The 27658-nt window shown below is 54.2% G+C and overlaps 4 protein-coding genes across 11 annotated transcripts; 2 read left to right on the top strand and 2 right to left on the bottom strand.

Moving 5' to 3' along the window:
* Positions 1–201: 201 nt before the first annotated feature.
* On the top strand, positions 202–10788 carry CIAO3 (cytosolic iron-sulfur assembly component 3). 2 transcript variants are annotated; one of them, XM_069029536.1, is made up of 11 exons: positions 202–568; positions 1910–2005; positions 3141–3284; positions 3521–3653; positions 4277–4411; positions 4703–4821; positions 6209–6338; positions 6572–6644; positions 7633–7770; positions 8739–8896; positions 9709–10788. In XM_069029536.1, exons 1-11 carry the CDS (start codon positions 269–271, stop codon positions 9945–9947), a joined length of 1665 nt encoding a protein of 554 aa, XP_068885637.1. In that variant the 5' UTR covers positions 202–268; the 3' UTR covers positions 9948–10788. The 2 variants fall into 2 exon arrangements, with proteins under 2 accessions (XP_068885637.1, XP_068885638.1); XM_069029537.1 differs by lacking the exon at positions 202–568 and adding an exon at positions 600–1729.
* On the bottom strand, positions 10752–15655 carry LOC138118512 (hydroxyacylglutathione hydrolase-like protein). Of its 4 annotated transcripts, none has more exons than XM_069029540.1 (8): positions 15391–15651; positions 14517–14581; positions 14323–14440; positions 13765–13873; positions 13502–13605; positions 13299–13397; positions 13133–13212; positions 10752–12875 (listed from the first exon to the last, which is right to left on the bottom strand). In XM_069029540.1, the coding sequence occupies exons 1-8, from the start codon at positions 15493–15495 to the stop codon at positions 12710–12712; spliced, it is 846 nt and encodes a 281-aa protein (XP_068885641.1). In that variant the 5' UTR covers positions 15496–15651; the 3' UTR covers positions 10752–12709. The 4 variants fall into 4 exon arrangements, with proteins under 4 accessions (XP_068885641.1, XP_068885640.1, XP_068885639.1 ...); XM_069029539.1 differs by having other exon boundaries at positions 13133–13209; positions 13299–13400; positions 15391–15650; XM_069029538.1 differs by having other exon boundaries at positions 13299–13400; positions 15391–15647.
* A 2081-nt stretch (positions 15656–17736) lies between these two features.
* Positions 17737–26303, bottom strand: HAGH (hydroxyacylglutathione hydrolase). 4 transcript variants are annotated; one of them, XM_069030370.1, is made up of 10 exons: positions 24664–24696; positions 24223–24250; positions 22730–22911; positions 22248–22312; positions 21295–21412; positions 20193–20301; positions 19245–19348; positions 18736–18837; positions 18377–18456; positions 17737–17985 (listed from the first exon to the last, which is right to left on the bottom strand). In XM_069030370.1, exons 1-10 carry the CDS (start codon positions 24679–24681, stop codon positions 17886–17888), a joined length of 906 nt encoding a protein of 301 aa, XP_068886471.1. In that variant the 5' UTR covers positions 24682–24696; the 3' UTR covers positions 17737–17885. The 4 variants fall into 4 exon arrangements, with proteins under 4 accessions (XP_068886471.1, XP_068886469.1, XP_068886470.1 ...); XM_069030368.1 differs by lacking the exons at positions 24223–24250; positions 24664–24696 and adding an exon at positions 26027–26303; XM_069030369.1 differs by lacking the exons at positions 24223–24250; positions 24664–24696 and adding an exon at positions 25921–26011.
* FAHD1 (fumarylacetoacetate hydrolase domain containing 1) lies at positions 26254–27635 on the top strand. The gene has a single exon (XM_069030372.1). It carries the CDS (start codon positions 26254–26256, stop codon positions 26923–26925), a length of 672 nt encoding a protein of 223 aa, XP_068886473.1. The 3' UTR covers positions 26926–27635.
* Positions 27636–27658: the final 23 nt, after the last annotated feature.

The raw sequence follows: 27658 nt of genomic DNA, 5'->3' as shown, positions 1-27658 counted from the left end.
TGAAACGCTCGCTGGCATTTAATTTTGGGGTTCCCCTTGGGGCAGGAGATTCTCAACAGCCACCATGGTGTGCGTGAAAGAGCAGCTACCACCAAATTTTCCTAGCGCTGACACCTTTATATTTGTTTAGGACGCCAAACGACCTTCTACATTATTAGTTTATTCCAAAAAAATAGCAAACAGAGCAAAAATACCCGATTTGATATTACAGTTGCGGCGGTGTGGCGGGCCCGTTGTACGACGGTGTGGCGGCTCGCTTTGCGGCGGTATGGCGGGCCCGTTGTACGACGGTGTGGCGGCTCGCTTTGCGGCGGTGTGGCGGGCCCGTTGTACGACGGTGTGGCGGCTCGCTTTGCGGCGGTATGGCGGGCCCGTTGTACGACGGTGTGGCGGCCCGTTTTGCGGCGGTGTGGCGGCTCGCTTTGCGGCGGTGTGGCGGCCCGTTTTGCGGCGGTGTGGCGGCTCGCTTTGCGGCGGTGTGGCGGCTCGCTTTGCGGCGGCGATGGCGGCCCGGTTCAGCGGGGTGCTGCAGCTCACGGAGCTCGACGATTTCATCGCGCCCTCGCAGGTGGGGCCGCGCCGGGGCTGACAGGGCCGGGGACTCCCGGGGCCGGGGGTTCACGAGGCTGCCGGGCCCTGCCCCCGCCGCGGGACCCGCGGGGCGGACCCTGGGGAGGGCGCGGACCCAGCCCTGAGGGGAGGCGGGGGGTGCCACCCTCAGCGCTCTTTGCCCCTCGCGCTGTCAGCGCACGGGGACCGTGCTCAGCCCCCTCAGACCTCTCCCCTCTGCTGTTGGGAATGGAAAAAGGGATAAAACGAAAGATTCCGCGCTGTCCCTTCCACCAGCGCGCAGGGCAAGGCTCCGGAGCAGCCCGAAATGTTGGAGCAGCCCGATCGGGAATCGCCGTGTGCTGTGTTAGTGTGGGGCACCCCGGCTGAAGTTGAAGCCTGGCCGGGCTGCCTCGCAGGCGTTCGGAGGGAGTGCACAGCGTTCAGGAGGGAATGGCAGCGAGCAGGGATCGGCTCTGCTCCTGTCGGAGGCTTCAGGCGCTGGGAAAATGCGGACTGTTAATCCTGGATGTATTTGCTGAGAAATACAGCAGAAAAACCGAGATGAGATCAGTGGAAAGGGAAATAGCAACCCCTGTTAGTTCTCCGTGTACGACTTGGGTTTCCAAGGGAATTCTTCACGTAAATAATGTGCTCTGCTTTTGTGTTTCAAGGGAAGAATCAGAATGAGTTGCTCCTGTGAGGCTCTGAATCCTGCAAAGCGTAGCAAAGATGGATTGGTTTAGGGGGGGAAACCTCAAGCTGGCAGAGGAAGGATGGTGAAAGGCAAAGGAGAAGTGGGACAGGGAGTCACGGGGTGCTTAAATAACAAAAACTGCACAAAATGCAGGAAAACCCTTGGGACTCGTGCTGGGACACCAGAGCGAAGTGGCAGCAGCCCAGCCGAGCTCCTCAGAGACCCTTCTGAGAGTCACAAAATAAAACCTCGGTGGCAGCAGGCACACGCTGGGCACTGACCACACCTCCACGGGCTGGGATCTGCAGCCAGGAGTCAGGATTTGCTCCCAGATTTTGGGGGGGAGGAGGAGGAGGAGGGGGAGGACAGGGCTCTGCTCCTGCCAAGGCTCCAAAACCAGAGCTGAGTTCTTCAGAAAGAGCAGCAGAATTATCCTGCGGGTTTGGGATGATGCTGGAGAAGTGTTCTTCCTGTACAAAAGGGGTGAGAAGCCTTTGCTTTGACATTTTTCTTACAGTGCTAAAAGAAACTCGGAGAAAATGCAGCCTGTTTTGAGGGGGAGGAACCAGGGTCACTCCAGAACCGGTGTTCAATCCCTTTATTTCTGTTCAGTGCCCTCTCCCTTGCTCAGCTCCTCACTTCCAGGCTTTGCTGCTCTTTCAGGAATGCATCAAGCCTGTAAAAGTGGACAAAAAGCCTGGAAAAGCAGCAGCAAAGATCAAAATCGAAGCTGATGGAAGCTATTTCCAGGTCAATCAGGTATGTGGGGTCTTTTGTTCAGTGGGGTGTAAAAAACCCAGACAAATGAGTGTATTTTAAGTATTCTAGTAATGTTCATCCATTTAATTCTTCAAAGAGAACCAAGGTGCTGCTGTCAGCATTCTTGTATCTTTTTTTCTTTTTAATTTATAGTCAATAATTCCAATTTTGTGCCACTTTTGTGCTCTGAAACAGTGCCATTAATTACTCATAATTGCTCATAATCATATTAGTATCAGAGCAGATAAGATGAGATTGTATTAAACTTTAATTTATAAGCATTTCAATTTATAAATTAATTTCTTTTTATTTTGTAATCAGTAATTCCAATTTATTCCAGTTTTTTATGCTCTGAAACACTGCCATTAGCTAGTGATGATTTTCAGTATAAGAGCAGATAAGCTGAACATTTTATTTATTTTAGCAATATTTAAAGGTTGGCAGTTCCAGGTTGTTTTGAGACAACGTCTTTTGTGCTCACTCACAGACAGATTTAACCAAGATATTTTAAATAAATCTTGCAGTGTTCTTTTAAAAATAATATTTCAAAGTCTTTCTTTAAAAGCTTGAAGAATTCAGAAGCCTTCTGCTTCCAAAATTCAGGCTGAGTTTTTCCTGTTTTCACAAAAAAAAGTTGGCATTGTTCAGTTGACCAGGCTGGGAATTCCTCTAGGAATGGAACTTTGAACTTTAGGCAGATTTTGATGTTAAAAAAAAAGGGGATACAGCACTTCCAAAGGAGTCTGGTTCCTTATTTTGAAAGTTTAATAGCACCTAATTTCCTGGTCTGTTCCTGGCTTTATTGAGGAGTGATGATTAGAGGAGAATCTCTTGGGAAAACCAGTTTATTCAGGGCAGATATAAAGAAAAATATTCCCTTCCACTGCCTGGGATGAAGTTGGTCTGGGATGAAATCCCTCAGCAAATTCCCCTTTCTGTGCCAAATAGTCCCATTAAAAGCAGCAAACTTCAGGGGGCTTTGTCCTCATCTTACTAAAAATAAAGACTTTTTAAAATGATAAACCAAAGGCTTCAAAAGAGCATCATCTTCATTATTATTTGCAGTAAAGGGAGGGAAACTGCTCCTTAAATTCTGTGCTGGGATCAGAACTGAGCCTGCTCTGTTTCCTTGTAGGATGGGGAGGCACAAAGGCTGGAAAAGGCAAAAATCACCCTGAACGATTGCCTGGCCTGCAGTGGCTGCATCACCTCAGCTGAGAGTGTTTTAATCAGCCAGCAGAGCCACGGGGAGCTCTGCAAAGTGCTGGCTCTCAACAAGGTGGGTCCCTCTCCCCTCTGCAGAAAATCCACAGGAAAAGGGAATTTCAGAGCCCTGAAGGATCCCAGGCTGGTCTTGCTGCACTGGTGTGGTTTATTCTCATTTTCTAAAGAGTTTGGAAGGGTTTAATTCAATTCAATTCAATTCCTGCCTCAGAGTGAGTGTGTGAGATGCTCTGTGGTGCTGTCAGTTCTGCCTGTGCCACGTTCATTTGGGATTGTTTGGTTTTATCCCAGGCTGCTGCTGCCAACGAGCAGAAGCTGGTGGTGGTTTCTGTTTCACCCCAGTCCAGAGCCTCCCTGGCTGCAAGGTGCAAACTGGGGGTTCTGGAGACAGCAAAGAAGCTGACCACGTTCCTGAAGAGCTTAGGCAAGTGTGGGATTGTGTTCTGAGGGGACTCGGGGCTGAGGGTTCAGCACAAATGGATGGGGTTTAACCCCCACGTGGATTCCAAACTTTCCACAACTTCAGTCACGTAATAAACTTGGAGTGAGGGAGGGAAAGCTTGGAAAAAGGAGGGAGAGGGATTTTTTTATGAGGGCAGATAGTGACAGGACAAGGGAAGTTATTTATACTGCCAGAGGAAAGGGTCAGATGGATATTGGGAATTCTCTGTGAGGGTGGGGAGGCCCTGGCACAGATTCCCAGAGAAGCTGCCCCTGGATCCCTGGGAGTGCCCAAGGCCAGGCTGGAGCAGCCTGGGATAGTGGAAGGTGTCCCTGCCCATGGAACTGGCTGATCTTTAAGGTCCCTTCCAACCCAAACCATTCCACCATTCTATAAAACCTGTAAAGAACCATTAGAAGAACTTCACATTTTTTTAGATTTCCATCTCTCCTGTCACTTCTACTCCTCTTGCTGTGCTGAAAACTGTTCCCTCTCAACTGCAGGCCTTGGTGCCTGTAACCAAGTTTGACTCTGGTTCAAGTGGAAGTTTTTGTGTTGTATTTTGCTGTATCCTGTGGGTTTAACCCAGCTGCTGTCCTGCCCAGGTGTGCACTACGTGTTTGACACAACCTTCTCCAGGAACTTCAGCCTCCTGGAGAGCCAGCGAGAGTTCATGAGACGCTTCCACAAACAAGCAGAGGACAAAAAGGCCCTGCCCATGCTGGCCTCTGCCTGCCCAGGTATGGGTTCAGTTACAGCTGCAAGCAGAAATCCAGCAGCTGCTCAGAAAGGTGGAAATGGAAGCTTTTACCTGCAGGATTATTCTCTTCACAGCACAGAGATGTTGGTGTTAAAGCAGTGGTGAGACATCTCTAAAATGAATCTGGTGTTACACTTCCTGTGCTTTTTGTGCTGAACTGAGGCTGAAAATGGTTATTAATGCACATTAAACCTGGGGTTTGGGGAGAGTGGGCAGAGTAAAGGCCTGCTTCTCATTTGTTAATTTAATTTGCTGATTCTGTTCCTTCCAGGTTGGATCTGCTACGCAGAGAAAACCCATGGCAGCTTCATCATTCCCTACATCAGCACCACCAAATCTCCCCAGCAGGTCATGGGCTCCTTGGTCAAGGGCTACTTTGCAGAGCAGCAGGTAAAGCCCTAAAAATGCTCTTCTTAATGGAAAACTCCTCAAATTGGAGACTTTAGGCTGAACTTTTAAAAATTTTGCTCTGTGTTACACACGTTTAAGGGTCAGTATTGCCTTGCAGAGGGCGGCAAATCGTTCTCACTTCTGTTCTAGCTAATGAGTAGTAATTAGGGCATAACACTAAGCATGGGCTCATTAAAGCCTCTGGATTATTTGGGAAAGCTGAGGAACTTTATTTCTCAGTGTCTTTGTGCTCCTGTTGTTTAAAGTTGGTGAATAATTTCAAAGGAGTGACCCCAAGCCAAGGCTGCAGTCGGTGCTTACGTGCAGATCCTGGCTTGTCTAAAAATGATCCCTCATTCCCATCCTGATGGATGTTCTGTTTCTGTCCTTAGTCTGTAACCTTTGGAATCTTTCCAGATGGGAGCTGGATATCCACAGGCTGGAGTTTAAACAAACAGCCTGGATTTGGCCAGGAAGGAGCTGCAGCACCCAGTGGGATTTATTGTGGGACTTATTGGCCACTAACGAGCAGTGCTTTGACACTTACATGAGGCAGATGCTGGCAGCTGCAGATTTGGGACAGAATTTGGCAGCTTCTGGGAATATTTGGCACAAGAGACTGAAACAATGGCCTGGGGTTGGTGACCTGTTTCCTCAGGCTGTGCTTATTTCGTGCATGATCCCGAGGTTCTTGTGGGACTCCAGACCATGGCCTGGTTGCTGAGCAGGGGCTGAGCTGTGGGAGCATGGAGGAAGTTTTTTCCCTAAAGGCTTAATTAGGGATTGGTTTCTCTGCCTGACCTTGGATCATTGCACTGGAGTGGGGGAAACTTCCTGGAGCTGAAGGGAGCCTCAGGAAAGATGGAGGGGGATTATTTCCAAGGGTGTGGAGTGCCAGGACAAGGGGGAATGGCTTGCCACTGCCAAAGGGCAGGGTTAGATGGGATACTGGGAAGGGATTCCTCCCTGTGAGGGTGGGGAGGGGCTGGGATGGAATTCCCAGAGAAGCTGTGGCTGCCCCTGGATCCCTGGAAGTGTCCAAGGCCAGGTTGGACAGAGCTTGGAGCACCCTGGGATAGCGGAAGGTGTCAGGGGTGGGACTGGATGGGCTTTAAGGTCCCTTCCAACCCAAACCATTCCAGGATTCCATGAAACCTGTGAAGGACCATAAATGCAGGCACTGACTGCAGCTGAAATTGGCTTCTAGGGGAGAAATAATTTCATTTATATATAAATATATGAATAGACACAAATATTCAGTAATAGGGGGGATTGTTCCAGGGGCATTGGGGCATTTCCACCACTCTCCTTTGCTCCTGGAATGCAGCTCCCTCAGGACAGGGAGGATTTTGGCTGCTCCAGCTGCCCAGCTTTGTCTCTTTTGCAGCACCTACCCCCTGACAGGATCTACCACGTCACAGTCATGCCCTGTTATGACAAAAAGCTGGAGGCCTCCAGGCCAGACTTTTTCAACCAGGAATTCCAGACCAGGGATGTGGATTGTGTCATCACCACAGGTAAGCAGATCCACAGGAGATTCCCAATTCCAGCTAATTCTGGGAGCCTCAAAGTGTTCCCTGGCTTTAGTAACTCTTTGCCTCTGACAGAGGTTGGATATTGATCTATATTTACATTTTAATAGTGCAAATCATGCCCTGGTACAATGCAGATGCAGTTTAGGGACTGCTCTGTGGGGTTTGTTTTGCTGTATCCCAAAAATAAGAGCTCTTTGTGCCTGGTTCTGCTCTAGGAGAAGTGCTAAAGCTGTTGGAACAAGAAGGAGTGTCCCTGCCAGATGTAGATCCTAGTCCCCTGGATACCATGTAAGAACAAAATCTCATTTCAGTCGTTCTCTTTCCTGCAGGATTGAGAGAGTTCAGAATTTCCTTTGTCCTGCTGTTTTACACAAGTGTGTTTGCACTTGGTTTGGTTTCTTGTGTCACTTGGACCAGTACAACTGGGAGTTTAAATATTTCATGTACAGAATATGGTGAATTTCCCCTGGACAGTCACTCCAGCTCCTTTCATCCCACAAAAACCTGCTGCAGGCTTTGGAAAGTGCGAGATTCTGTCCCAGTGATAAAAATTTCCTGAAGCAAAAGCTATTGCTGTGCTGTCCCTGCTCCTCATTACCAGAGCTACTGCAAAGATCCCAGAAGGAAAGCAGAAATAACAAATATTTAGGTCACTGAGTTAATCTCCAGGAGACTGTTGGTAAAAAAATGACACTTAAGACATGTCAGATGAGCCTGGGGTTGTTGAACTGAAGAGGAACATCTGGTCAAGGGCCAGCTGCACACACTGGGGTGGGGTGGAATCCCATTTTGTGGTCTGAGGTGACAGCAGGGCTGGTTCTGCACTGAGCACCCAGAGCTGCCTTTGCTTCCTGGTGAGAGGAGCATCCCCAGAGCTCCTGGCACATTAACACCAGAAAGGTTCATTAGCAGCACCTCTCTGAACTATACAGGATGTTTCATTATAGAATATGGAATCCTGGAATGGTTTGGGTGGGAAGGACCTTAAAATCATCCAACCCCAACACCTTCCACTGTCCCAGGCTGCTCCAGGCTGTGTCCAACCTGGCCTGGGACACTTCCAGGGATCCAGGGGCAGCCACAGCTTCTCTGAGCACCCTGTGCCAGGTGACACAACTCCCACTGGGCACCACGAGGCTCTGGAGCTGGTTCCCAGGAGAAAGGGAAAAGCTGGAGCTCAGCAGGAGCTGGTTTTTGGCTGCTCCCAGTGTCCTGAACCCCCTGGAGCTTTGTTTTATCCCGAATCCCTGAAGTTGCTGCTCTCTCCTCTCCGCAGGCTCGGCAGTGCTGCAGCAGAGGAGCTCAGCACCCACCGTGGCGGGGGCTCGGGGGGGTACCTGGAGCACATCTACAGACATGCAGCCCAGGAGCTCTTTGGGATCCACGTGGACTCAATCCAGTACAAACCCCTCAAGTAAGAGGCTGAAATCCTACAGAAAACTCAATTTTTCCGGAATTCTCTCCTTGCTGTGGGGCCGAACCTTTCTTTGCAATGTTAAACATTTCACTTCCAGGCCTGAGAGCTGGCTGCTCCCTCCCCCAGCTGCTGAGCAATAAATCAGCCAATTCCATGCAGCCCTTCCCAGGGAGAATTCCAGCCCCTTTCCCACTCACACGCTGGAGTTTGGCCTGATGGATTTTCCCACTGACAGTTTTTCGAATAATTGAGAAGGCAGAGCTGTCATGGAGCTGGGATTCCTCACCTGGGATCAGGCCAATCAAGTAGATTTGTCACTAATTATTGATCCCAGAAAACCTTGGGGAGGGGCTTTGGGGCTCTGTTTAATTGTAATGAAACAGGAAATAAATCATCTGAGTTTGGGCACTGAGGCTCATCCACCTGAGATTCCTTCTGGCCTCCCAGTTCTAATTTAGTGTATCCCTTGGAATTAATTATATCCCTAATGAGCAGCATTTATGTTTAGGATTCCCTCATTTAGGAAGCAGAAAAAGCAGTCTCAAATACTTGATAAAAATAAAATTACTTACTTTTTTATCAGGAGCAGGTATTCCCACTAACCTTAGGAATTTGGAATCCTTCAATCAGGCTTTGTTCCCATGTTTTATGATCCAGTAGAAGTTAAAAATCCCCTCGGGGGCTCCATTAATGTTGGCTGAAGGAGCTCAGGTCTGTTACAGGGAAAGGCTCCATTGGCTGAGCTTTATCCAGCACAGGTGTCCTTCAGCAAACCCTGCTCAGGTGCCTCAAACAATCCTGGAGAAGGCTCTGGAAGGAATTCCTTCACGTTTCCTTTGGGTGGCACAGAACTAGGACAGCTCTTAAATGAGATTCACAAAGAATTTGGGTTTAGCACGGGGGCCTTTGAAGTTTAAAATAGAAATTCATTTGGAGAAGACATTTCCTCTGCTCTGCTCCCTCAGGAACAAGGACTTCCAGGAGGTGACCCTGGAGAGGGATGGAGTGGTCCTGCTCCAGTTTGCTCTGGCCTATGGATTTAGGAACATCCAGAACCTGGTGCAGAAGCTGAAACGGGGGAAGTGCCCCTATCACTATGTGGAGGTCATGGCCTGTCCCTCAGGTGAGGCTGCCCAGGGGCACATCCAGGGCTGGGAGGAGCTCCAGGGAATTCAGTGCAGGAAAAATTGGTGATTTCCCACACTCTTGAGAGGTGTGACAGCCACAGCATCACAGATCCAGAGCTGTGTGTGGATTTTCCTACCTCTGAGCCAGTAATTCCTCAGGATTTAAGGAATTGCAGCTAAATTCCATCACACAATTAATTAATTGCTTCTAAGGAAGATTTCCTGAGCTCTTTGGTACCTGAGGGGCTTTTTCCCCTAAAATTGCCCAAACATGACCATTACACGTTCAGAAAATGCTGCTGTGGCTGGTGGAGAAAGTCACTTCCTACCTATTTTATCCCATTTTCCTTTTCCTGCCTGCTTGGCTCCCTTGGGATGTGCTGGCAGGGAGCAGGGGCAGCCTGAGCCCAGCCTGGGCTGATGCTGAGGGGCCACTCCTGGCTCTTGGAGCTGCTCCTTCCCAAGGATCCACACAGCTCTGGGAGCCTCCCGCTGCTCAGCCCAACTCCCAAAACTTTTCCCTTTCCTTCGGCTGAGCTCCCAAGGCTGGACTCACCTGGACTGGGCTCTGGCTCCGTTCTAGAGGCAGGAGATAAGAGCTGCAGCTCTGGCAGATTCCCAGCTGGAGCCAGCCCAGGATCTCCCAGCCCCAGGGCCCTGCTGCTGAGAGATAACCAGGAGTGAACCTCAGGTCCTGAGGTGTTTTCATTCCTGCAGCTCTTTGCAGGAGCAGAGGAAATCAACTGGAATTTTTTTAGGATGGTTTTCCTGCTGAAGCTGAAGTTCTTGATCCCTTTTTTTCCCCCAGGCTGTTTGAATGGAGGAGGACAAATCAAACTGGAGGGGGAATCCAGCAAGGAGGAGCTGCAGCAAGTGGAGAGGTTGTATGAATCTCCGAGGGCTGAGATTCCCGAGGAAAACCAGGCTGTGGGGGAGCTGTATGAGCACTGGCTAGGAGGCTGGGGCTCAGAGAAGGCTCTGGAAGTGCTGCACACGGAATACCACGCCGTGGAGAGGGCAAACACTGCCCTGAACATCAAGTGGTGAGGGCTGCCAAGCCCAGGCAGACACTCAGTGCCTTCTGAACTCACATTTGTGATTTTCCAAGGACTGCTGGAGCTCTGTGCAATTCCTGCCTCTGGCACTGCTCATTCCTTCAGCTTTAGGATGAGGGGATGTGAATAAATCCCAAAATCTGACAGAAAACACATCAAGAGAGGCAGAAATGCAAACCAGGCTGGAAGGACTGACCCTGCACTGCTCTAACAGCCCCATTCGTGCCAGAATGGAGGAATTCCAGGATTTAAAGTTCATCTCCAGCCTGAGCTTTGTGCCACATGCCAATATTCCTCCCCCAGGCCTTGCTGGATTGTCACAGCACTCAGTCCTGTGGCTGCCTCTGCTGCAACATCCTCATTTCATTAGAAATGGTCTCATTAGGCCTGGAGTTCTCACATCACACTGCCCTGCAGCTTCTGTGCCCTCAGAGAGGGGGGATCCAAAGCCTGGGCTCATCCCTGGGGCTGGATCGGTGCCTGCTGGAATGGGACTGGAGTGAATGCTGCAGAAAATCCTTGTAATTTCTTTTCCTTAAATTATAGTAATTTATACCAAGAGCAATTACATCTCTCTCTTTTCTTCCCAAACACACAGCAGGGAGTCATGGAATTGTCCCACTTAGCCACCCTCAGCAGCCACTCACTGAGGGATAATATCCCTAAATCCAGACAAAACAGGCAGTTACTAGGGGATAACATCACTAAATTATGAGAAAATAATTCCTGACCTCGTGACTGGCAGGAACCAAAGCCTCCTCTGCACTTTATTCCAATGAATCCACAGAGCACATGATGATTTTCATGTTTTTAATTAAAAACTTTCCATTTTTCAGGTGTTGCTGATCATTAATGACCTCACAGTGTTCTAAGGCATCAACCTCCCACTGCTGCCCCCTTCCCACCCTCCTGAGGAGCAAATTGGTGCTTCCAGGGAATTCCCTTCTCCATGCAGGGATTTGTAACACCCAGGGGTTTGCTAAACCAGAAAACATCTTTGACAGGGAGAGGCTCGAGCCTGGAATGCTGAGACCATGGATCAGTGCACAGCACAGTTGGTGTCTGCTGAGCACATGCACATCAGCCCAGAAATGCACAATCAGTTAAGCTAAACTAGCTGGAAATTAAATAATCAGGACTCTACATTTTGTCACTTCCCCAGTTCCCAGGTCACCAACACAAACAGAGGTCACTGAAGCCACCCAGGACACCCTGGGATCCCTGTTCTGGGCATTCTGGGTGGCTCTTCCTGCCCTGGCACCAGGAACAGCTGGAATCTGTCCCAGCTTTGAGCTGTGGAGCAGGCTCAGGGTTGGTTAAACACACAGGAGCATCCCTGCTCCCAGGATAAATCAAATTCCAAAGGAACACCCAGGTGACATCCACAACTCCAGCATTTCATGTAAACTGAGGAATTCAGGCCATGGTACCAAGGGAGCTTTTGCAGTTGGATAAATCCTTCCCCTTCCATGGAGGGGAGTAAATCCAAACTATAACTTAAGAAAAGGAAAAAAAAACCTTGTTCCAGTTTGTAGCAAAGGAAAAAGCCCCAAACCAGACTCCAGTGGCAACAAAGAAGTTCACAGTCCACATATGAAAAACCCTGAAATCAACTCTATTCCAGTGCTGGGAGCTGCCATGAAACCCTCATTTTCTCCACAAAAATAAAAGAAAAAAAAAAAAGGAATGACTTTACTGGTGTAAAGTGCCTCCCACACCTGCAAATAAAACTCTGCTCCTTTCTCAGCTTAAAAATAAGTAAAACACAGCCCTGATTTTGCACAAAGTGAAGGCTGGGGAGGCCTGGGAGCCCCAGCTAGTCCCAGCCCAAGGACAAGGCAATGTCCACGGAGTTGGCACCAAGTGTTTTCCAGTTTTTATCCTGGAGAAAGCAAAGAGCAAGGCATGCCTGGCAGCACTTGGTTGTTTGCTGCCTAAAATCTGTCCCACCTCAGAAAATCCCTCCCAAAGCCAAAGGGGTTGGGGCAGATCCTGGACACCCCACGTGGTCCGAGGGCTTCTGAAGGCAGTGACTGGGTCACAAATCCCTACACAAATGCCTATGTGACCTACTGGAAAACTTGGGAAAAAAGGTGGGAAAAAACCCCACCCAAACCCTGCTGTGATGAGGGTTTTGTTAGTGCAGGGCTGGAGTTGGGTGGATACCAGTGACACCAGTGGCTTCCCAGCTTCCCGTGGGGATCCAAGCCTCCACCCCCATCCCTGGCCTGAGAGGGGCCCAGGGTGGCTGGAGCAGGACAGGCAGGGCCAGGAGGGCTGCCAGAGGTTCCAGAGCCACGTGGCTGCATCCCACAACCCCTGGGAATGGGATGCAGCCCCCAGGCCTGGCAGTGCAGGCAAGGGAGCCTGGTGGTCTGTGGGGCACAGCTCCGCCGTCCCTGAGCATTCCCACTTTTCCTTGGCTCTCTTCTGTGGCCACGGGGCTGCAGGACAGGTGGCAGCTCCTGCACTGACCCCAAAATTGGGAGTGTCCCCTGCTCCAAGCCATATCCTGACCCTCTGCTGGCAGCAGCCACATCCCAGCACCAAGGGGGGGTCACCACAGCCTGGGCTCTCCAAAGGTATCCAGGTGCTGCTCCACAGGGAACTTCCCAGGCCCGGGGAGCCGGATGTGGTGCTGGAGGGGGAGCAGAGCAACCTCAAACAAGCAGGTTAAAAACACAAACCAGTCCCCAGCTGGGAGTGAATCCAAGCTGGGCACAGCCAGGAGGGAGCCCTGGCACCATGGGGATGTCACTTCTTCTCCAGGAAGGGCCCGAAGAGTCCCCAGTCAAAGGCCAGCATGGCCTGGGGGTTGGGCCTCTCCTTGGGCTTCTTGAAGTTGTCCCTCTCGGAGCGCAGCATCCTCAGCACCTCCACAGGGTCTGTCCTGCCCGTGAACCTCTGCACAGGCTCCTCCCTGCAAGGGGACAGCCCTGCTGTGCCCATGGGGACAGGATGGGGCCCCCACCCTGCTGGGATGGGCAACGGGGGGAGTCCCATCCTGTGCTGGGCCCTGCTGGGGCACACGGGCGGTCTGGGGTGACCCCATGTCCAGGCACCCTCCCCTCGCTTCGGGCTCGGATTTCCCACCGGTTCATGAGGCCACCGGGAAAAGGGACAACGCTGGAGGGGAAAGGGGAGCGGATTTTGGGGCAGGGCCCCAGCACAGCTTACGTGACCCGCAGGAAGGGGTTGTACAGGAACTCCTCCTGCAGCGTGGAGGGCACCGTGGGCAGGTCCTCGTCATCGCGCTGCTGCCGAGGGAGCGGAGGTGTCCAAATCCTGCTGCCATCCCACACCCACCAGCCCCTACCCCAGCACAGGGGGCACAGCCACTTACTCTGGCCCATGCCAGCTTCTCCTTCACCATTTCATTCTCTGGCTCCACCTTCAAGGCGAATTTGAGGTTTCTGACGGTGCATTCATGGCCACAGAAAACCTTCTGCAGGAGACAGCTGGCATCAAACCCGCTCCCAATGCCAGATCCAAGACCCCTCCTGGCTCCAGGAGCCCTCCCCAGGCTGGGAGGTGTGGGACACTCACCGTGTCCTTGGGCAGAGTCCCCAGGATTTGGGTGAGGTTGGCGTGCATCTGCTCCGCCGTCCCCTCAAAGAACTGCCCGCAGCCCCCCACAAACAGGGTGTCACCTGTGGGAAAGGGGGCTGGGCACTGAGGGACCTCAGTGCCAGGGATGGGGGTGCCAGGGGGTGCTGGGTTCACCCCAGGAGCGCTGAGTGTGGGGGGCAGGCAGCACACAGGGAGTGTGTCCCCAAACCCATGGGGGGCACATGGGCAGGGTGGGATACCTGAGAATAGAGCCGGAGCATCCGGGGAATCGTCCTCCCACATGAAGTAGCACATGTGGCCCGAGGTGTGGCAGGGGGTGAAGAGGCACCTCACCCTGATGGCCCCAAACTGGGGGGAGAGAGGGTCAGGATCCCACTGAAGGGGACAAACAGGCCCCCCCAGACCTCCCCACACCCTGCCTGGAGCCCAGCAGGTCACAGATCAGATGGGGGGTTGGATGGGTCCAGGTGTGCCTGCTCTGATATCATTTGGAACCCAGCCCCAGGAGAGGGTGGGATCATCCAGCACAACCCCAAACAGGCTGAGGTTGGGATGAGACTTCTCCTCCATCCCAGCTTTGAATCTGTGGGGCCACATCTGCAACTGCCCCAGAGCACAGAGCCGAGCACGGCCCAGCAGCACCAGCCCCACTGGAGACCACGGTGCCACTGGCGACAGTGTGACCACCCCACTCTGCTCCCCACTGGCCGCTCCACTGGGGACCTTGGGGACCACCAGGCAGGACCCATGTGTGGGGTCTGAGCCCCGAATGTCCCCACACTCCTGCGGCCACGCACCGTGAGCTCCTGGCCATGGGTGACCTTGTGCGTGAGGGCCCCGATGCGCTCGTCAGCACCGAACACGTGCAGGCCGGGGAAGAGCTGGGCCAGCTCCTCGTTGCCCCTGGCATGGTCCCTGAGGGCAGAGGAGGGCATTGGGAATGGGCACTGTCCCTATGGGGACATGGCCACCCCGACCCAGCCGCACCTACCAGTGGTGGTGGGTGGTGAGGATGGCCCTGAGCACCACATCCTCCTTCCTGATGATCTCCAGCAGCTGAAAGGGACCCAGAGCGGCGGTGAGTGGCAGAGGAGGTGACACACACACACACACACACCGTGGCCGTGTGGCACCGGGCAGAGGAATCCCCCAAAACCCCGTGCTGAGGAGCCGCAGGGTGAGGGTGGGACACAGGTGTGACCCTATCGTGCGGAGTGAAGCAGGTGGATGGGAACAGATTCCCTGGGAACGGTGGCATTTATGGCCGGTGCTTTTTTAGTGGAGGCACAAAGGAGAGCTCGGGGTCACTGCCACTGGCCACCAGCGAGGGCCACATGGCACTGCCAGCCCCGGCACGGCTGCCAGGAGGCTCCGAGTGCCAACTTCACATTCACGGCCAGGAACAAACCCTCGGCTGCTCCCGACTCCGCTCCTCCAAGAGGAAGGAAATGTCCGAGTCAGCACCAAACGCTTAAAGCCCGCGACAGCGCTCGCACGCTGGGGGGGTGGTACAAGGGGACACCAGGCAGAGGGACACGGGGGTCACAGCGACCCCGGCCGCTGCCTTCCCGGCTCCTGGGAAACGGGACTGGGCACGGGAGACCCGCTCCAAAGGGCTGTTTGGGGTTATTCCCGCTTGCTGTGGGGTCAGCAGGGCTCCGGCTGCGGCACGGGGAGGGAACGGCTGAGGGAACCCGGGATCCCCGCGCGGCCCAGGGCACGGGGACAGGGATCCGCACCCCACATTCCATCGGGATGGAGGGGTCTGTCCTGCCGGTGGGATGCTCCAGGTCCGCACGGATACCTCCGGTGTGGGGCCACCGCCCCCGCGAGGGATACGCCACCCACCCGGGGGGGCCGCTCACCCTTTTGGGGACCGCGGCGTCCACGGCGACGGCGTCGCGGGTGCTCTCCTCGATGACCAGGTACATGTAGTTGTCCTCCAGCACGGAGATCACCTTCACCTTCATGGCTCGGCTCCGGCGCCGCCCGGGGACACGGCGGGGACACGGCGGGGACCCGCGGGTGGGGGTGGGGGGGGGGCGGCCCCACGCAGCGAACCGGGAACGGGGTGCGGGACCCCGGCGTGTCCCCAGAGCCACCCCCGGGCGGTCCCGGGGCGGTCCCTGCCGCGGTGCGGGGCGGGTCACGCAGCGTGGGGCGGGGAGAGCCCGCACGGCCCCGGCCGCTCCCCCTGCGTCACCCTGTGTCACCGCGGGGTCCCACGGCACGCCCTGACACCCCCGGCGCCGGAGGAAGGAGGGGTCCCAGCCCAGCCTCCAAAATCAGCCCCTGCTCCCAGTTGCCAGCGGGATACAAGGGGAGGGATGAGGGGCTGCTGGCACTGGGGACACTGGTGGCACTGGGGGGGGCTGGTGCCCAGCAGGTGATGGAAACACCAGCGCGGAGAGAAGGTACAGAGTGGTCCTGGACACTGGAACTGCTGATGGGGAGTCTGGGAGGGGCTCTGCTCCAGGGACAGGATCCCACCCCGAGCACAGAAAACACCAAAGGGACAGGGGGCAGGAGCAGAGCTGAGCTGCCGTGCCGTTTCCAGCTGGACACAAGTCATGGGGCAGGGCTGATTCGGGCCCCCAAATTGAATTGTTGAGGTTAGAAAAGGCCTCTTAGAGTCCAACCATTCCCCCAGCAGTGCAAAAGCCACCACCAACCCATGTCCCCAAGTGCCACATTCACATGGCTTTGCAATCTCTGCAGGGATGAGGACTCCACCCCTGCCCTGGGCAGCTGTGCCAGGGCTGGGCAGCCCTTCCCAGGAGGAATTTCCCCAATATCCAACCTGAACCTCCCCTGGCACAGCCTGAGGCCGTTCCCTCTGCTCCTGTCCCTGTTCCCTGGGAGCAGAGCCCGACTCCCCCGGCTGCCCCCTCCTGTCAGGGAGTTGTGCAGAGCCACAAGGTCCCCCCTGAGCCTCCTTTGCTCCAGGCTGAGCCCCTTTCCCGGCTCCCTCAGCATCTCGTGGTGCTCCAGCCCCTTCCCCAGCCTCGTTCCCTTCCCTGGACCTGCTCCAGCCCCTCACTCCAGCCCCTTCATGTCCTGAGGGGTCCAAATGCCACTTGTGAGGAGGGAATGGCACTCACAGGCACCAAACCAGCGCTGAAGCTGCTCTGTTCTTCTTTCACAAAAATGCAGCTGTCACAAGACCTTGACTAAAGCCCCTGAGGTTCCCAAAATGCTACACCCACTCACCCCAGGATTAGGTAGAAAGACACTTCCAGTTGGTTGACTTCAATCTCTAGTACAAAACCAATAAATTAATAAATCTGTGAGTTAAAGAACCCCAGTTCTCCCGAGTGCTCCGTTTCCAGCCGTTATTTATTTCCCCTCTGTCCCAGCCCTCAGTACAGTCACATCCAGCAGTACAGTCACACTCTGGTGTAGCAGCACAGCATTCCATGAGGCACCACAGCTTTAGGTATCACTTTTCTTTCTGAACTACATAAAATTCAGCATTTTAAAGCAAAACAAGAGCTGGTGCCACCCCACAGCCCTGCTCACCTGGGGACAGGTAACAACTGCTCCCCTGCTGCATCACTCACAGGTCCCCAGATCTGCTGCCAGGGTCTCACCACTGCTCTGTGGGACAGTCACTCACCTGGAGTGGCTGCTTCTGGATTCTGAGCCATCAGACAAAGCCCTGCTCGGTTTGTGGGGCTGGCACAGGTCACACACAGCTCACAGGGAAGAGCGGGCAGTGGGTTCATGCAAACAAGCTCGGGACTGAGGGTACAAGCAGAGCAATGCCTGGGGAGGTCCCTGCGGCCCATGCCAGGGATGAAAGAAGCTGGATGGCCCCACGAGCCAGACCACCCCGTGGAGCTCCCAAATTACACCCTGAACCAGCACTGGCACAGCAGGTCTGTCCCTAGGACTGGTTTTAGCAGAGCCAGAAGCGACATTCAGAATGTTGAAGTAGCAGCATGGAAGAAACATTGAAATCTTCAGCTCCTGCATTTGGTCTCTGCTTTAAACAAAGACATCTCAGTCCCACCTTCTGCATCCAAATCAAGCTCCCACAAAAATAACAGGAGCTTCTTCCTAAACCTCCAGGTTTGATCCTTCCCAGCCCAGCCTCGAGTCTCACACCAACACGTGCACAATGATCTGCAGGTGACACGGGACAGCTTGAGAGACAGCAAGAGGAGCATAAATATTCTTCATCATAATATAAATATGCTGTAGAACATCTCAACAAGGGCAAAGTGCTTTTTTTTTTTCCTTAAGACAAAATAAAAACCTAAATAAGACTTGTCTCAACCACAACAGAAGATCTGACTCCTAAAACATCTGAATGGTCTAACTGATGCTTGAACTGACATTAAAGTGGTGCAGGCAGTGCTCAGTCCTTGGGCACTCGGAAGTTGTCCTTCTCTTTCCTGATGGCCCCCATGGCCCGGACAGGGTCGGTCTCCCCAGCGTGGTCCTGGACTGACTTCTCCCTGCCAGGAGGGAAGAGCAGGGACAGAATGAAATCCCAGCTGTGGAGGCACCAGGATCAGGTTTCAAGGCTGCACTTCAGGATCAAGGACTAGGCTTTGGCACAGCTCATCAGCCCTGGTTTGAAGGTTCAGGGGAAGGAGGAAATTGCACTTTGGTGCCCCAACAGCATCTTCTGCTAGATGAAGGAACGGGACACAACAAAGCCTGTTCTGTCTCCTGAGTCAGGGAATGATGCTCACAACCCTCAAATCCAGGAACCTTCTGCCAAGACAGCCAGTGAGAGTTCTTGGAGGCATCCAAACAGGAATGTGGGAGGCAGGAGAGCAATTCTCACTTGGACACCTCCTCCTTCCCACACCCCCTCCCACACCAGCCCTCAGTGCTCCCTACCTCACTCGCATGAAAGGGTTGTAGGTGAACTCCTCGGCAATGGTGGAGGGGATGGTGGGCTCTCCACTGTCATACTGGGCCTGGAACAAGAGAGACAGTGCTGCTCCACCAGGAATTCTGGGGAACAAGGAGTGTCCTGTACAGAACAGGGAGTTTCCAAGCAGGGAATGTCTCCCCCAGAGAGCAAACTGCCTTCTCTGGGCACAGCCAAACCCTGGTCCCCTGGAACACAGCATCCTGCAGCTCCTGGCTCTTAACTCCCTCTATGTCTCCCCAGCATTTTCTCCTCTCCTCCATCTCCCCAGCAAGGCTCTGTGTCCAGGAAAGTGTCAAGTCCAGGGGAAGGATGAACAGCTCACCTTGGCCCAGGCCAGCTTTTCCTGGATACTGGTGTTATTGGGTTCCACGTGCCGAGCAAACTTGAGATTGTTGATGGTGTACTCATGGCCACAGTAAACTCTCTGGGAAGAGCAAGGGACAGTGACACCGGGGGACCCCAAAGGCACCAACAGGGAGTGCCATCAGCACAGCAGGAACAACACAGTCAACCCAACACCCTCCTGGAGGGTGCCACTGGAGACAGGCACAAGTGCTAGCACTCAGCAGGCAGGACAAGCTGCCAGTTTCACAGATGAAAGAGCCCCATGTCCCACCTCAGCAGCCTTTAATGACCAGCCCCTGCTCTTTCCCCACAAGCACAAACACATTTGGGGCAGGCACTGCCTTCCCAGAGGACTGCAGCTATCCAGAGCTTCCAGGGTAAGCATTCATTCCTTGCACACACAAGAGAGTCTCTCTGAACAGCAGCGTTTTCTCTGATGGGTGTGGTGGTTTGGGCTGGCTCACACACAAAAGGAGAGGTTTGTACCGTTTTGGGGTCCAGGCTGCCCAAAATCTCGATCAGTGCCTTGTACATCTCATCCGGGGTGCCCTCGAAGAACTTCCCACAGCCAGCCACGAACAGGGTGTCACCTGCAGGGGTGACATGGCATCAGGCCCACACCAGACCCCCCACACCCAGCTGAGGGCTCAGTCCTGCCATCATTTCCTCTGCACAGCAGCAGGAGCACAGGGACAGCCAGGCTGTGCCACTTGGTGCCACATAAACACTCATGGCAAACGTGGCTTGTGAGGCAGGAAACCCCAGAGCCTCGCCAGGCACACCCTGCCAGCACCTCCCTACCTGCAGGCAGCCCCTGTCCCCTCCTGTCCCTCCTAGAGGGGACAAGGAACACTTCTTTGCTGTGAAGTTGAACAAGGATGAGTTGCCTCTGTTTTCTCCCCAATGTTCCCTAAAATCCTGTTTAAGCCTCTTTCTTGTCCATGCAGGAGCTGGTGTGAGCTCTGGAGAACACAGGGATGAGGCACAGCCTCAGGGAAGGGGAATCCTACTCCCCAAACCAGGATCCAGACCCTGGGCATCAGCAGTGGAGCACCAGCCCTCTCTTACATCCCTGTTCTCTCCTCTCCCTGCTGTTAGACGTGGGCACAGATATATGGGAAAGCAACAGGGTTTGGGGTCAGCCAGTCTGGCCTGAGACAGGAAACCAACAGCTCTTTGTTCCAGGAAAAAAATGCTGGATGTAGGACTCATCCAGGGCTCGCTCTTGATGTTGCCTGCAGGGTGTCCAGCCCTGCTTTACAAACCCAGAGGGGTTTCCCCAGCTCCACCTGCAATTCCTACTTGGAAAGGGGGCCAAGGTGTGGATGTTAAGCAGCTGCCCTGGCAGGAAGGGACGGACGCACATCCAGAGCCAGAGGCACCCAGGCAGAGGGGGAGTTTCTATTTTTGCAAGGGAACCTCCCAACTCCTCACCTGTAAAAACTGCAGGTGGCTCGGAGCTATTTGGCTTAGTCACATAATAACAGATGTGTCCAGAGGTGTGACACGGCGTACTGAGGCATTTCACACTTAGAGATCCCACCTGGGAAGAAGGCAGAACACTAAAGCTGAAGCTGCTGTTTGCTGGCAATCGCATGGTTAGAAAAGAACTGCAACTCTTAGTGCTCTTAATGGTCCTAAATTTGCCCCAGTCTGGCCAGGAAGCACCAGCTCTGCTCCTGGGAGAGCCCAGGGAGGGAGGTCTGTGGCAGGGATTGGGAAGGCAGCTGTTTCCTCCAAGCAGGTGTCCTGACAAAGGGAACTGCCAGATCCTTTCATTTCCATGCAGAGGGACTCAAAGCCTGGCTGGCAGCAAGAGCCAAGAGATCCAAAGCAACAGAGAACCCTAAACAAAGCTAATGAAGCGTGAAAAAAGCTCCAAACCAAAATGGAGCTGAAGGGGAGAAGTGGATGACATTGAGGAAAAGGGAAGGATCAAACACAGCCTCATCTGCCCACCTTCCCTGTGCTCCCTCCTTTGCTGCTGCCCCTCCAAGGGTGCACCTGAGGCCAGCAGTGCCATTCACGCCTGCCTGCACTTTCCACAGCAGTTTGTGTCACCTGCCAGCTCTCCTGTAAACAAACAGGCTGCTCCCAGCCAGGCCTGCTGCTTCCAGCCAGGAAAAAGCCACGCAGGCAGCTGGCACTGCTTTCCTCACCCCGTATTCCAGCCGTCATTCCCACAGGAACACTTGGATTTGTTCAGTGCTCACCATGCTCCCTGCAGAGCACAATCCCTGTCCTGTCACACAGTCCCTGTCCTGTCACACACCTGCTCTGCTCCCCCAGATAAGGCAGGTGCCCAGCAGCACAGGGACACCCAGCATGTCCCACGTGCCTCAGTGCTGTCCTCCCACAATGATCAAAACAAGGCAGAGGGATCACAGTTCAAGGGCTGGGAAAGGGGGAAAGCTGCATTTAAACCATCCACCACATCCCAGGGGTGTTCAGAGGTCCCAGAGCTGCCCAGCTCAGGTGGGAACACGCCTGTGCAGCTGTGACACAAAGAGGGGATGCCCAGAGTCAAGCCCTTTACCTTGAGAGCTGTCAGGTGGGACACTCTCTGTGTCAGGGCCCCCACCCTGCTGTCCCCCCCGTACACACGCAGCCCCGGCTCCATCTTCACCAGCTTCTCATTGCCTCCAGCATGGTCCCTGGAAGGGGAAAAAAAAGGGATTTGGGCAAGAATGAACACAAATTTAAGGTCATTGGTAGTGCAGTGGTAAGCTCCAGGTGATCATTTCTGATCCACCCCTCTCCCAGGATCTAGCACTCCTCGTATCCAAGGGTAGGCCACGTCAAAACAAGTGGAGATCATTTCTCCAGTAATCAGGGCAGTGAGGGGGGGAACAATCCAGTCCATCCCCAGCTGGGAAACAGCAGCCTTAGGGACTCACAGTAACCTCTCCAGTAACTGGGGCAGGGAGGGAATGGGGTAAGTGGCAAATGTGCCATCCAGCATCCCACAAAACACCACGGAGCAGGCACACAGACTCCCCACAGCTCAGCACTCGCTGTGCTGCTGGTTTGTCCAGCTCAGGGCTGTTTGTTTCACTCTCCAGCCACAGAGGTGGCTCCACTCTGACCCATGGAGAGGTTATTCTGGTTCAGCACTGCTACAGCCAAATGTTCACTTCACACCCCTGGCAGAGCTGATTTGCACCTGGGGTGATCCTCCCACAAGTGCTGACTGCAGGACGCCTCACGGGCCTGTCCTGGCACCTCAGCACAAATGTGCTCCCTCCCACACCCCACAGCTGCCTCCACACCCAGTTACTGCACTGGCTCCCTGGAAGAAATCAGGATTTTAAAGGTGAAAGGCACTGACACAGAGCTCATGGCCTACACAATGCATCTGGTCAGAGCAAGGCCAAAGGAATGAGCTCTCATCCTTCTCACACCTCAGCTGCTGCTCAGAGATCACCTTGATCCAGGAGAGCAACAGCTCCTGGCTGTGTTTGTGTGAGGGATCCAGGACAGGGCAGTTACCAGTGGTGATGGGTGGTCAGGACAGTGGTCAGCTTCACACCGTGCTTTTTGACTGCATCCAAAACCTGCAGGATGAGGGCACAGAAGGAGAGTTACACCTCCCATGGAATGAGCTGGCACCACCCCTAGTATCACCTGGACATGAGGTGTGAGAGCCACACCAGCAGTTCTGCAGGGAGCTCATCCCTGTCCAGGCTGGAGTTACAGGGCAGGACACGAGGTCTCTGATGCAGCCAGACATGACCAAGCCCCGAGTCCCATTTCCTCTTTTCTGCCCTACATCAAATTAAGGCCAAAATCCCAAACCAGGTCAGTAACCCCTGGAGTGAGTGAGGGACACAGTAACCCCTGGAGTGAGTCCTGGCTGTCCCTGTGTACAGCCAGTATTTCCTGCCTTTCCCTCAGTCCTGAGTCAGAGTGTGGCTCATTCCCTCCTGGATGCAGCAACCTGGAAGGACATCCCAGAACCAAGGCAGCGTTACCTTCTGGGGCTGCACGGGGTCAACTATGGCAGCCTCCTTGGTGTCCTGGTCGATGAGGAGGTACATGTAGTTGTCAGTGAGGGCTGGCAGGATTTCCACCTTCATGTCGACCTGGGTGACTGTCTTGGGCTCCCTCAGCTCGTGCTCTGTGTGCAGGAATTTAGCTCGCAGCTGTGCTGGACCTGGGCACCCAAGAACAGCCAAACCTCAGCCATGGGAGGGGGACAAGTGGGACAGAGCATGGTGGGGCCCCCAGCTCACAGAAGGACAGTCCAACCTTGTGGGCTGCTGTGTCCTTCAGACAAGAGGAGCAAGGCCACCACAGGACAAAGCCTTGTGCCCCTCAGGGCTCTGGTGCTCCACAGCTGCCCTGAGAAGGACAGGACACTTTGCTTTCCATGCAGGGAAAACTCTGTACTTGGACAGAGTGGAGATTTCAAGGGGCAGGAAAACAGAATGGTGCTGGCCAAAGGTCAGCCTGGGACAGTGACTTTGCAAATAAAGCACAAAGGGCACATTACAGCCAAAAAACAAAAAGGAAGAAGGGCAAAAAAAAAGGAGAAATACAGAAATAAACACACTGTTCCAACAGAAATACCCGGTTTGTTATCTGGGGAAATGTCATCCTGCACAGCACAGGGAGAGAAGCCAGGCTCTGCAGGGGAGCAAAGCTCCCTACCTGGCCAGGTAAGAGGCACACACAGGGCTCTGGCTCATGCCTGCCCTGATGCAACACCAGTGCTTCCATGTTTGCTTTTGGTTCAATGTTTAATCAGATCCAAGAAGCAAATTCCAGATGCAAATAACCTGGGCCCCACTGCTTGATGCACAAGTACACAGCTCTTAAAGAAACAACCAACCCTAAGAGGTTTTACTGTGTTAAGTAAAGGAAGGGAAGCAAAGAGAATGAAGCCTTGCATTGCTGGGGCCCTACAGTTCAGACCTGAGCTCTAACACTTGCAAGGAAAGTGGCACCAGTCCCTGCAGGTCAAGAACTGTTGTCTGAGCATCTGTGAGGTGTTTGCACACCCCCAGAGATGCCTGTGCCAGCTCAGACACATTTTATTCTGCACCACTGACTCTCCCAAAGGCTCCCCGCCCTCCTGCTTCACCTCCCTCAGTGCCACAGGGAGGGGTCCCCGTGCTGGCAATCACCCTACCCCACTGTCCCCAACCAGCTCAGCCTGCCTACCCCTGATAAGAGCAGCTCTGCAGGAGCCCCACAGACCTGCAGCTCCTCGGGCTGCAAAGCCCAGATCAGGCTCTGCCTGGAGCCACGGAGCTGCTCTGGCTGCCAGCCCAGTCAGGTCCCTCTGGCACAACTGTCCTGCCCAGAGCTTCTTCCCCTTCTACCTCCACCATGCCTGCTTATGCAGGAAGGGAAATCAGAGAAATTAAACACAGTGCTCAAAAAAAACCCAAGGCACAACAGAACAGGCACACACTGGGTATTTGATGGTGCAGACACACAGCATTGAGAGAAGCATCCCTACCTGCAGAGTGTTCTTCTGGAGAAGACTCCTTTCAAAAAAAAAAAAGAACACAAAAAAAGCCCTTACTATTCTTTGATAGAAAAAAAAAATGCCAAAAAAACCACTGCTCCCCAAGAGGCAGCACTTTTGGATGCTGTCAGTCACAAGAGTTATCTATACCAGGGGCTTGTTTGCAGGCCTGAGACCAACTAGGAAAAAAACATACAACCAAACAAAAGAAAACCCAACCTTAGCTTCAACTCAAAGGAATTATTCACATACTTAAAATGCTTCTTTCCTATGAACCATCTCTAACCTTGGCCCAGATCCCACGGTCTCTTTGCCTGTGCAATTCACAATTCTTACCAAACAAACAAACAAGCTGCACCACATAAGGAAATGTTTTCCAACATGTAATTTCAACAAAGGAATGAGAAAACATCCACCAAGAACGAAACTCACGCGTTTGTGAGTTGCCATCTGCAGCTCAGCTGCACCTCCCCAGCCGGCCCAGGAGCAGAGCAGGGAGCTCTCACGCACTGCTGAGACCTGTCCAGCCCAAAGGAGCTCCCCGGGTGATGCTCAGCCCCTGCCCCGGCCCAGCACTAACTCAGATCGCTGGCACACACACAGCTCTGCCCCAGAATTAATGCCCAGTGACTTCATTCTCGCTCAGCTTTGTCCCACGTCCCTCCTGACTGAACGCCTGGAGCAGAGGAGTGGGAGAGCAGCCGTCAGTAGGCTCTGAATCACCCACTTGAGCTTCCTGGAATGGTTCATTAGCACAGCTGGAGCGGCCAAGAGGAAAGGCTTTGCAGCTGCAAGTGTTAATGTCATCACAGAAACGCGTCCGTGCTGGGGACTGACCGCAGGCAGGTTCCGTCGGAACCGGGCTGCTTTGTGCATTTCCTCCAGAACTTTTGAGGTTACTCTTTTTATTATATAAAAGAGTGGGAAATTCCTGTTTCAAGCAGGGCTGTCACTCCCTTTGCTGCCTCACAAGAACCACGTTCGCTCTTTACACTCTGCACGCAGGGATTTTTTGGATACCCAGCGAGTTTGTGGCTCCAAGAAATTGGTCCGAAGCCAGGGCAGCTCCCACTCCCCTTCAGCCTGCCCTGCCGGCAGCGTGGAAGGTGCAGCGTGATCCCCGTGATTCCGGGAACTCGGGAGCTGCCACTTCCTCGGTTTGACATTCCCACACTGCAGCAGCAGCGTGTCCGCGTCTGGCAGATAACCCCCAGGGATTCTCGCTCATTACAGCCATGTCTTAAAACCCAAATGATGCAAAACCATCTGGGGAGACTTCCCAGAGAGCCCAGGCTCTAAGTCTAGGATAGACTTTGAGAATTTAGGCCCGAAATGCAAACGCAAAGCTCGGACAGCCTAGGGTTTGTTTCCATCACCAGAACAACCTGTCACCCGCCGAGCCCAGTCTGGACGCCAGCCCTGGCCCCCATTCTCCTCCCTGAGCACTGACCGGCGCTTTGGAGCCCCGGAGCTCCGCAGGGCCTCCCCGATGGGCTCCGGACGGCACGGCCCTGGCGGCAGCCGAGCAGGTACTGCCCTACTCGGGCCGTGAGTCAGCGCGAAGGCCGGGCACGCCCGGAGCCGCGAGGCACAACCCGAGAGCCCCAGCGCAGCTGCGGGAGCCGGGGCTCCGCACGGCCCCGCTCCGCCGGCCCCGCGGCCCTGCTGGGGCGCACCCAATGCACGTACCGGCTCGGAGGACGGCCCCGAGGACGGCCCCGGCTGCCAGGGCGGTGCCGAGCCCCCGCCAGCCCCCGCCGAGCATCGTGCGCCGCGCCCCGCCCGCCCCGGTTACCTTGTGCTGCCCGCCCCGGGAGGCGGCGGCAGCGCCGGCACGGCCCGGCCCGGCCCGGCCCGGCCCGGCGTGCGCGGGGGCGGTGCTGCGCCCGCCCGGCCCCTCGGCCCCGGGCCCGGCCCCTCGGCCCGCCCGCTCGCCCGGCGGAAGAGGAGCAGGAGAAGCGGTAGCGCCGTGCGGGGCACGGCAAGGACACGGCAAGGGCGCCCGGGAGGCTCCCCGCGGCCATGGCCACCTCCAAACCCCTGTCCCGCTTCTGGGAGTGGGGCCGGAACATCGTGTGCGTGGGGCGCAACTACGCCGAGCACGCCAAGGAGATGGGCAGCGCCCTGCCCGCGGAGCCGCTCTTCTTCCTCAAGCCTTCCTCGGCCTACGTGCGGGAGGGGTCCCCCATCGTGCGGCCCTACTACTGCCAGAACCTGCACCACGAGGTGGAACTGGGGGTGGTCATCGGGAAGAGGGCCCGGGCCGTGCCGCAGGACGCGGCCATGGAGCACGTGGCGGGCTATGCCCTGTGCTTGGACATGACGGCCCGGGACACGCAGGAGGAGTGCAAAAAGAAGGGGCTGCCCTGGACCTTGGCCAAAGGGTTCGGCTCATCCTGCCCCGTCAGTGACTTCGTGCCCAAGGAGAAGATCCCAGACCCGCACAAGCTGCAGATCTGGCTCAAGGTGAACGGAAAGCTGAGGCAGGAGGGGGATACCTCCTCCATGATCTTCTCCATCCCTTACCTGATCAGCTACATTAGCCAGGTATTCACCCTGGAAGAAGGGGACTTGATTCTGACGGGGTCTCCCAAAGGAGTTGGGTCCGTGGAGGCCAACGATGAGATAGAGGCTGGCATCAGGGACGTGCTGTCCATGAAGTTCAAGGTGGCACAGCAGACACGAGGATCCTAATGCATGGATCCAGCCAGGAGCCTGCCTGGCATGAGGACATCTGGGAAATGAGCACTTCCATGGCCCCAGGTGCCCAATGGTCTGCCACATATCAAAGGCACGGAACCCAGGACCCCAGAAGGCATTTCACTGACACAGCCCCATTACCATGGAGGCTTCAGCAAACTTGGAGTCCAGCCCAGCCTGGAGCAGGTGGTGCCCAGAAGCTCCAGATTCCAAAACCATACCTGGGAACTGGCAATAGAGACATTGGGGAGGGGAATGGGGCTGGTCATCCTTCTGTGCGTGCTTCTCTTCTGCTGATGCTTTGAGTTTTTCCGGTGTATTGCCTTAAAACAAAAACTGTTGATCAAAACAATTCAAATGATGATGCAGGAGCTAAAGCTTGGCCATGCTGTGGGAAATCAGATATGTATGTGTAGATGTGCAACCCTAAATCAAGAATTGCAGCTTCACAAAGAGTTTCTCTCCTCTACAAGAGAAAGATGTTTGATTTTTTTGATTAATTTCATGATTCCCCCCTGCTTTTTTCAAACATACAAATTAAAGGAGGATGGCTTTTCCTCCCACTCCAAGGGGCAAAGGCAGCAGGAAGTGTGCCAGATGTTTGGCAGATTGGTTTTTTTCCTCAATTGAGCTTTAAATATGTTCTGAAATAATGAAAATAATGCAAAAAGACCAAGAATAAAGGAGCATATGGGTAAAGATCACCACCAAACTTGTCTTTACTTTG

The sequence above is a fragment of the Aphelocoma coerulescens genome, chromosome 14, assembly GCF_041296385.1.
Source record: "Aphelocoma coerulescens isolate FSJ_1873_10779 chromosome 14, UR_Acoe_1.0, whole genome shotgun sequence".
Taxonomy (NCBI): domain Eukaryota; kingdom Metazoa; phylum Chordata; class Aves; order Passeriformes; family Corvidae; genus Aphelocoma; species Aphelocoma coerulescens.
Note: the sequence above shows the minus strand (reverse complement) of the source record. Positions and strands in the feature narration are given on the sequence as shown.

Bases quoted from the DNA above. Each gene is read 5' to 3' on its own strand.
- CIAO3 (XM_069029536.1), top strand. From the start codon at position 269: ATGGCGGGCCCGTTGTACGACGGTGTGGCGGCTCGCTTTGCGGCGGTG. The intron at 569-1,909 runs GTGGGGCCGCGC...CTGCTCTTTCAG, and splicing joins ATTTCATCGCGCCCTCGCAG to GAATGCATCAAGCCTGTAAA. The intron at 4,822-6,208 runs GTAAAGCCCTAA...TCTCTTTTGCAG, and splicing joins GCTACTTTGCAGAGCAGCAG to CACCTACCCCCTGACAGGAT.
- LOC138118512 (XM_069029538.1), bottom strand. From the start codon at position 15,495: ATGAAGGTGAAGGTGATCTCCGTGCTGGAGGACAACTACATGTACCTG. The intron at 14,582-15,390 runs GTGAGCGGCCCC...GGTCCCTTTCAG, and splicing joins ACGCCGCGGTCCCCAAAAGG to CTGCTGGAGATCATCAGGAA. The intron at 12,876-13,132 runs GTAAGCTGTGCT...GTCCCCTTGCAG, and splicing joins AACCCCTTCCTGCGGGTCAC to GGAGGAGCCTGTGCAGAGGT.
- FAHD1 (XM_069030372.1), top strand. From the start codon at position 26,254: ATGGCCACCTCCAAACCCCTGTCCCGCTTCTGGGAGTGGGGCCGGAAC.
- HAGH (XM_069030368.1), bottom strand. From the start codon at position 26,303: ATGTTCCGGCCCCACTCCCAGAAGCGGGACAGGGGTTTGGAGGTGGCC. The intron at 22,313-22,729 runs GTAACGCTGCCT...CTCATCCTGCAG, and splicing joins ACCCCGTGCAGCCCCAGAAG to GTTTTGGATGCAGTCAAAAA. The intron at 20,302-21,294 runs GTAAAGGGCTTG...CCTTCTTCCCAG, and splicing joins CCCACCTGACAGCTCTCAAG to GTGGGATCTCTAAGTGTGAA.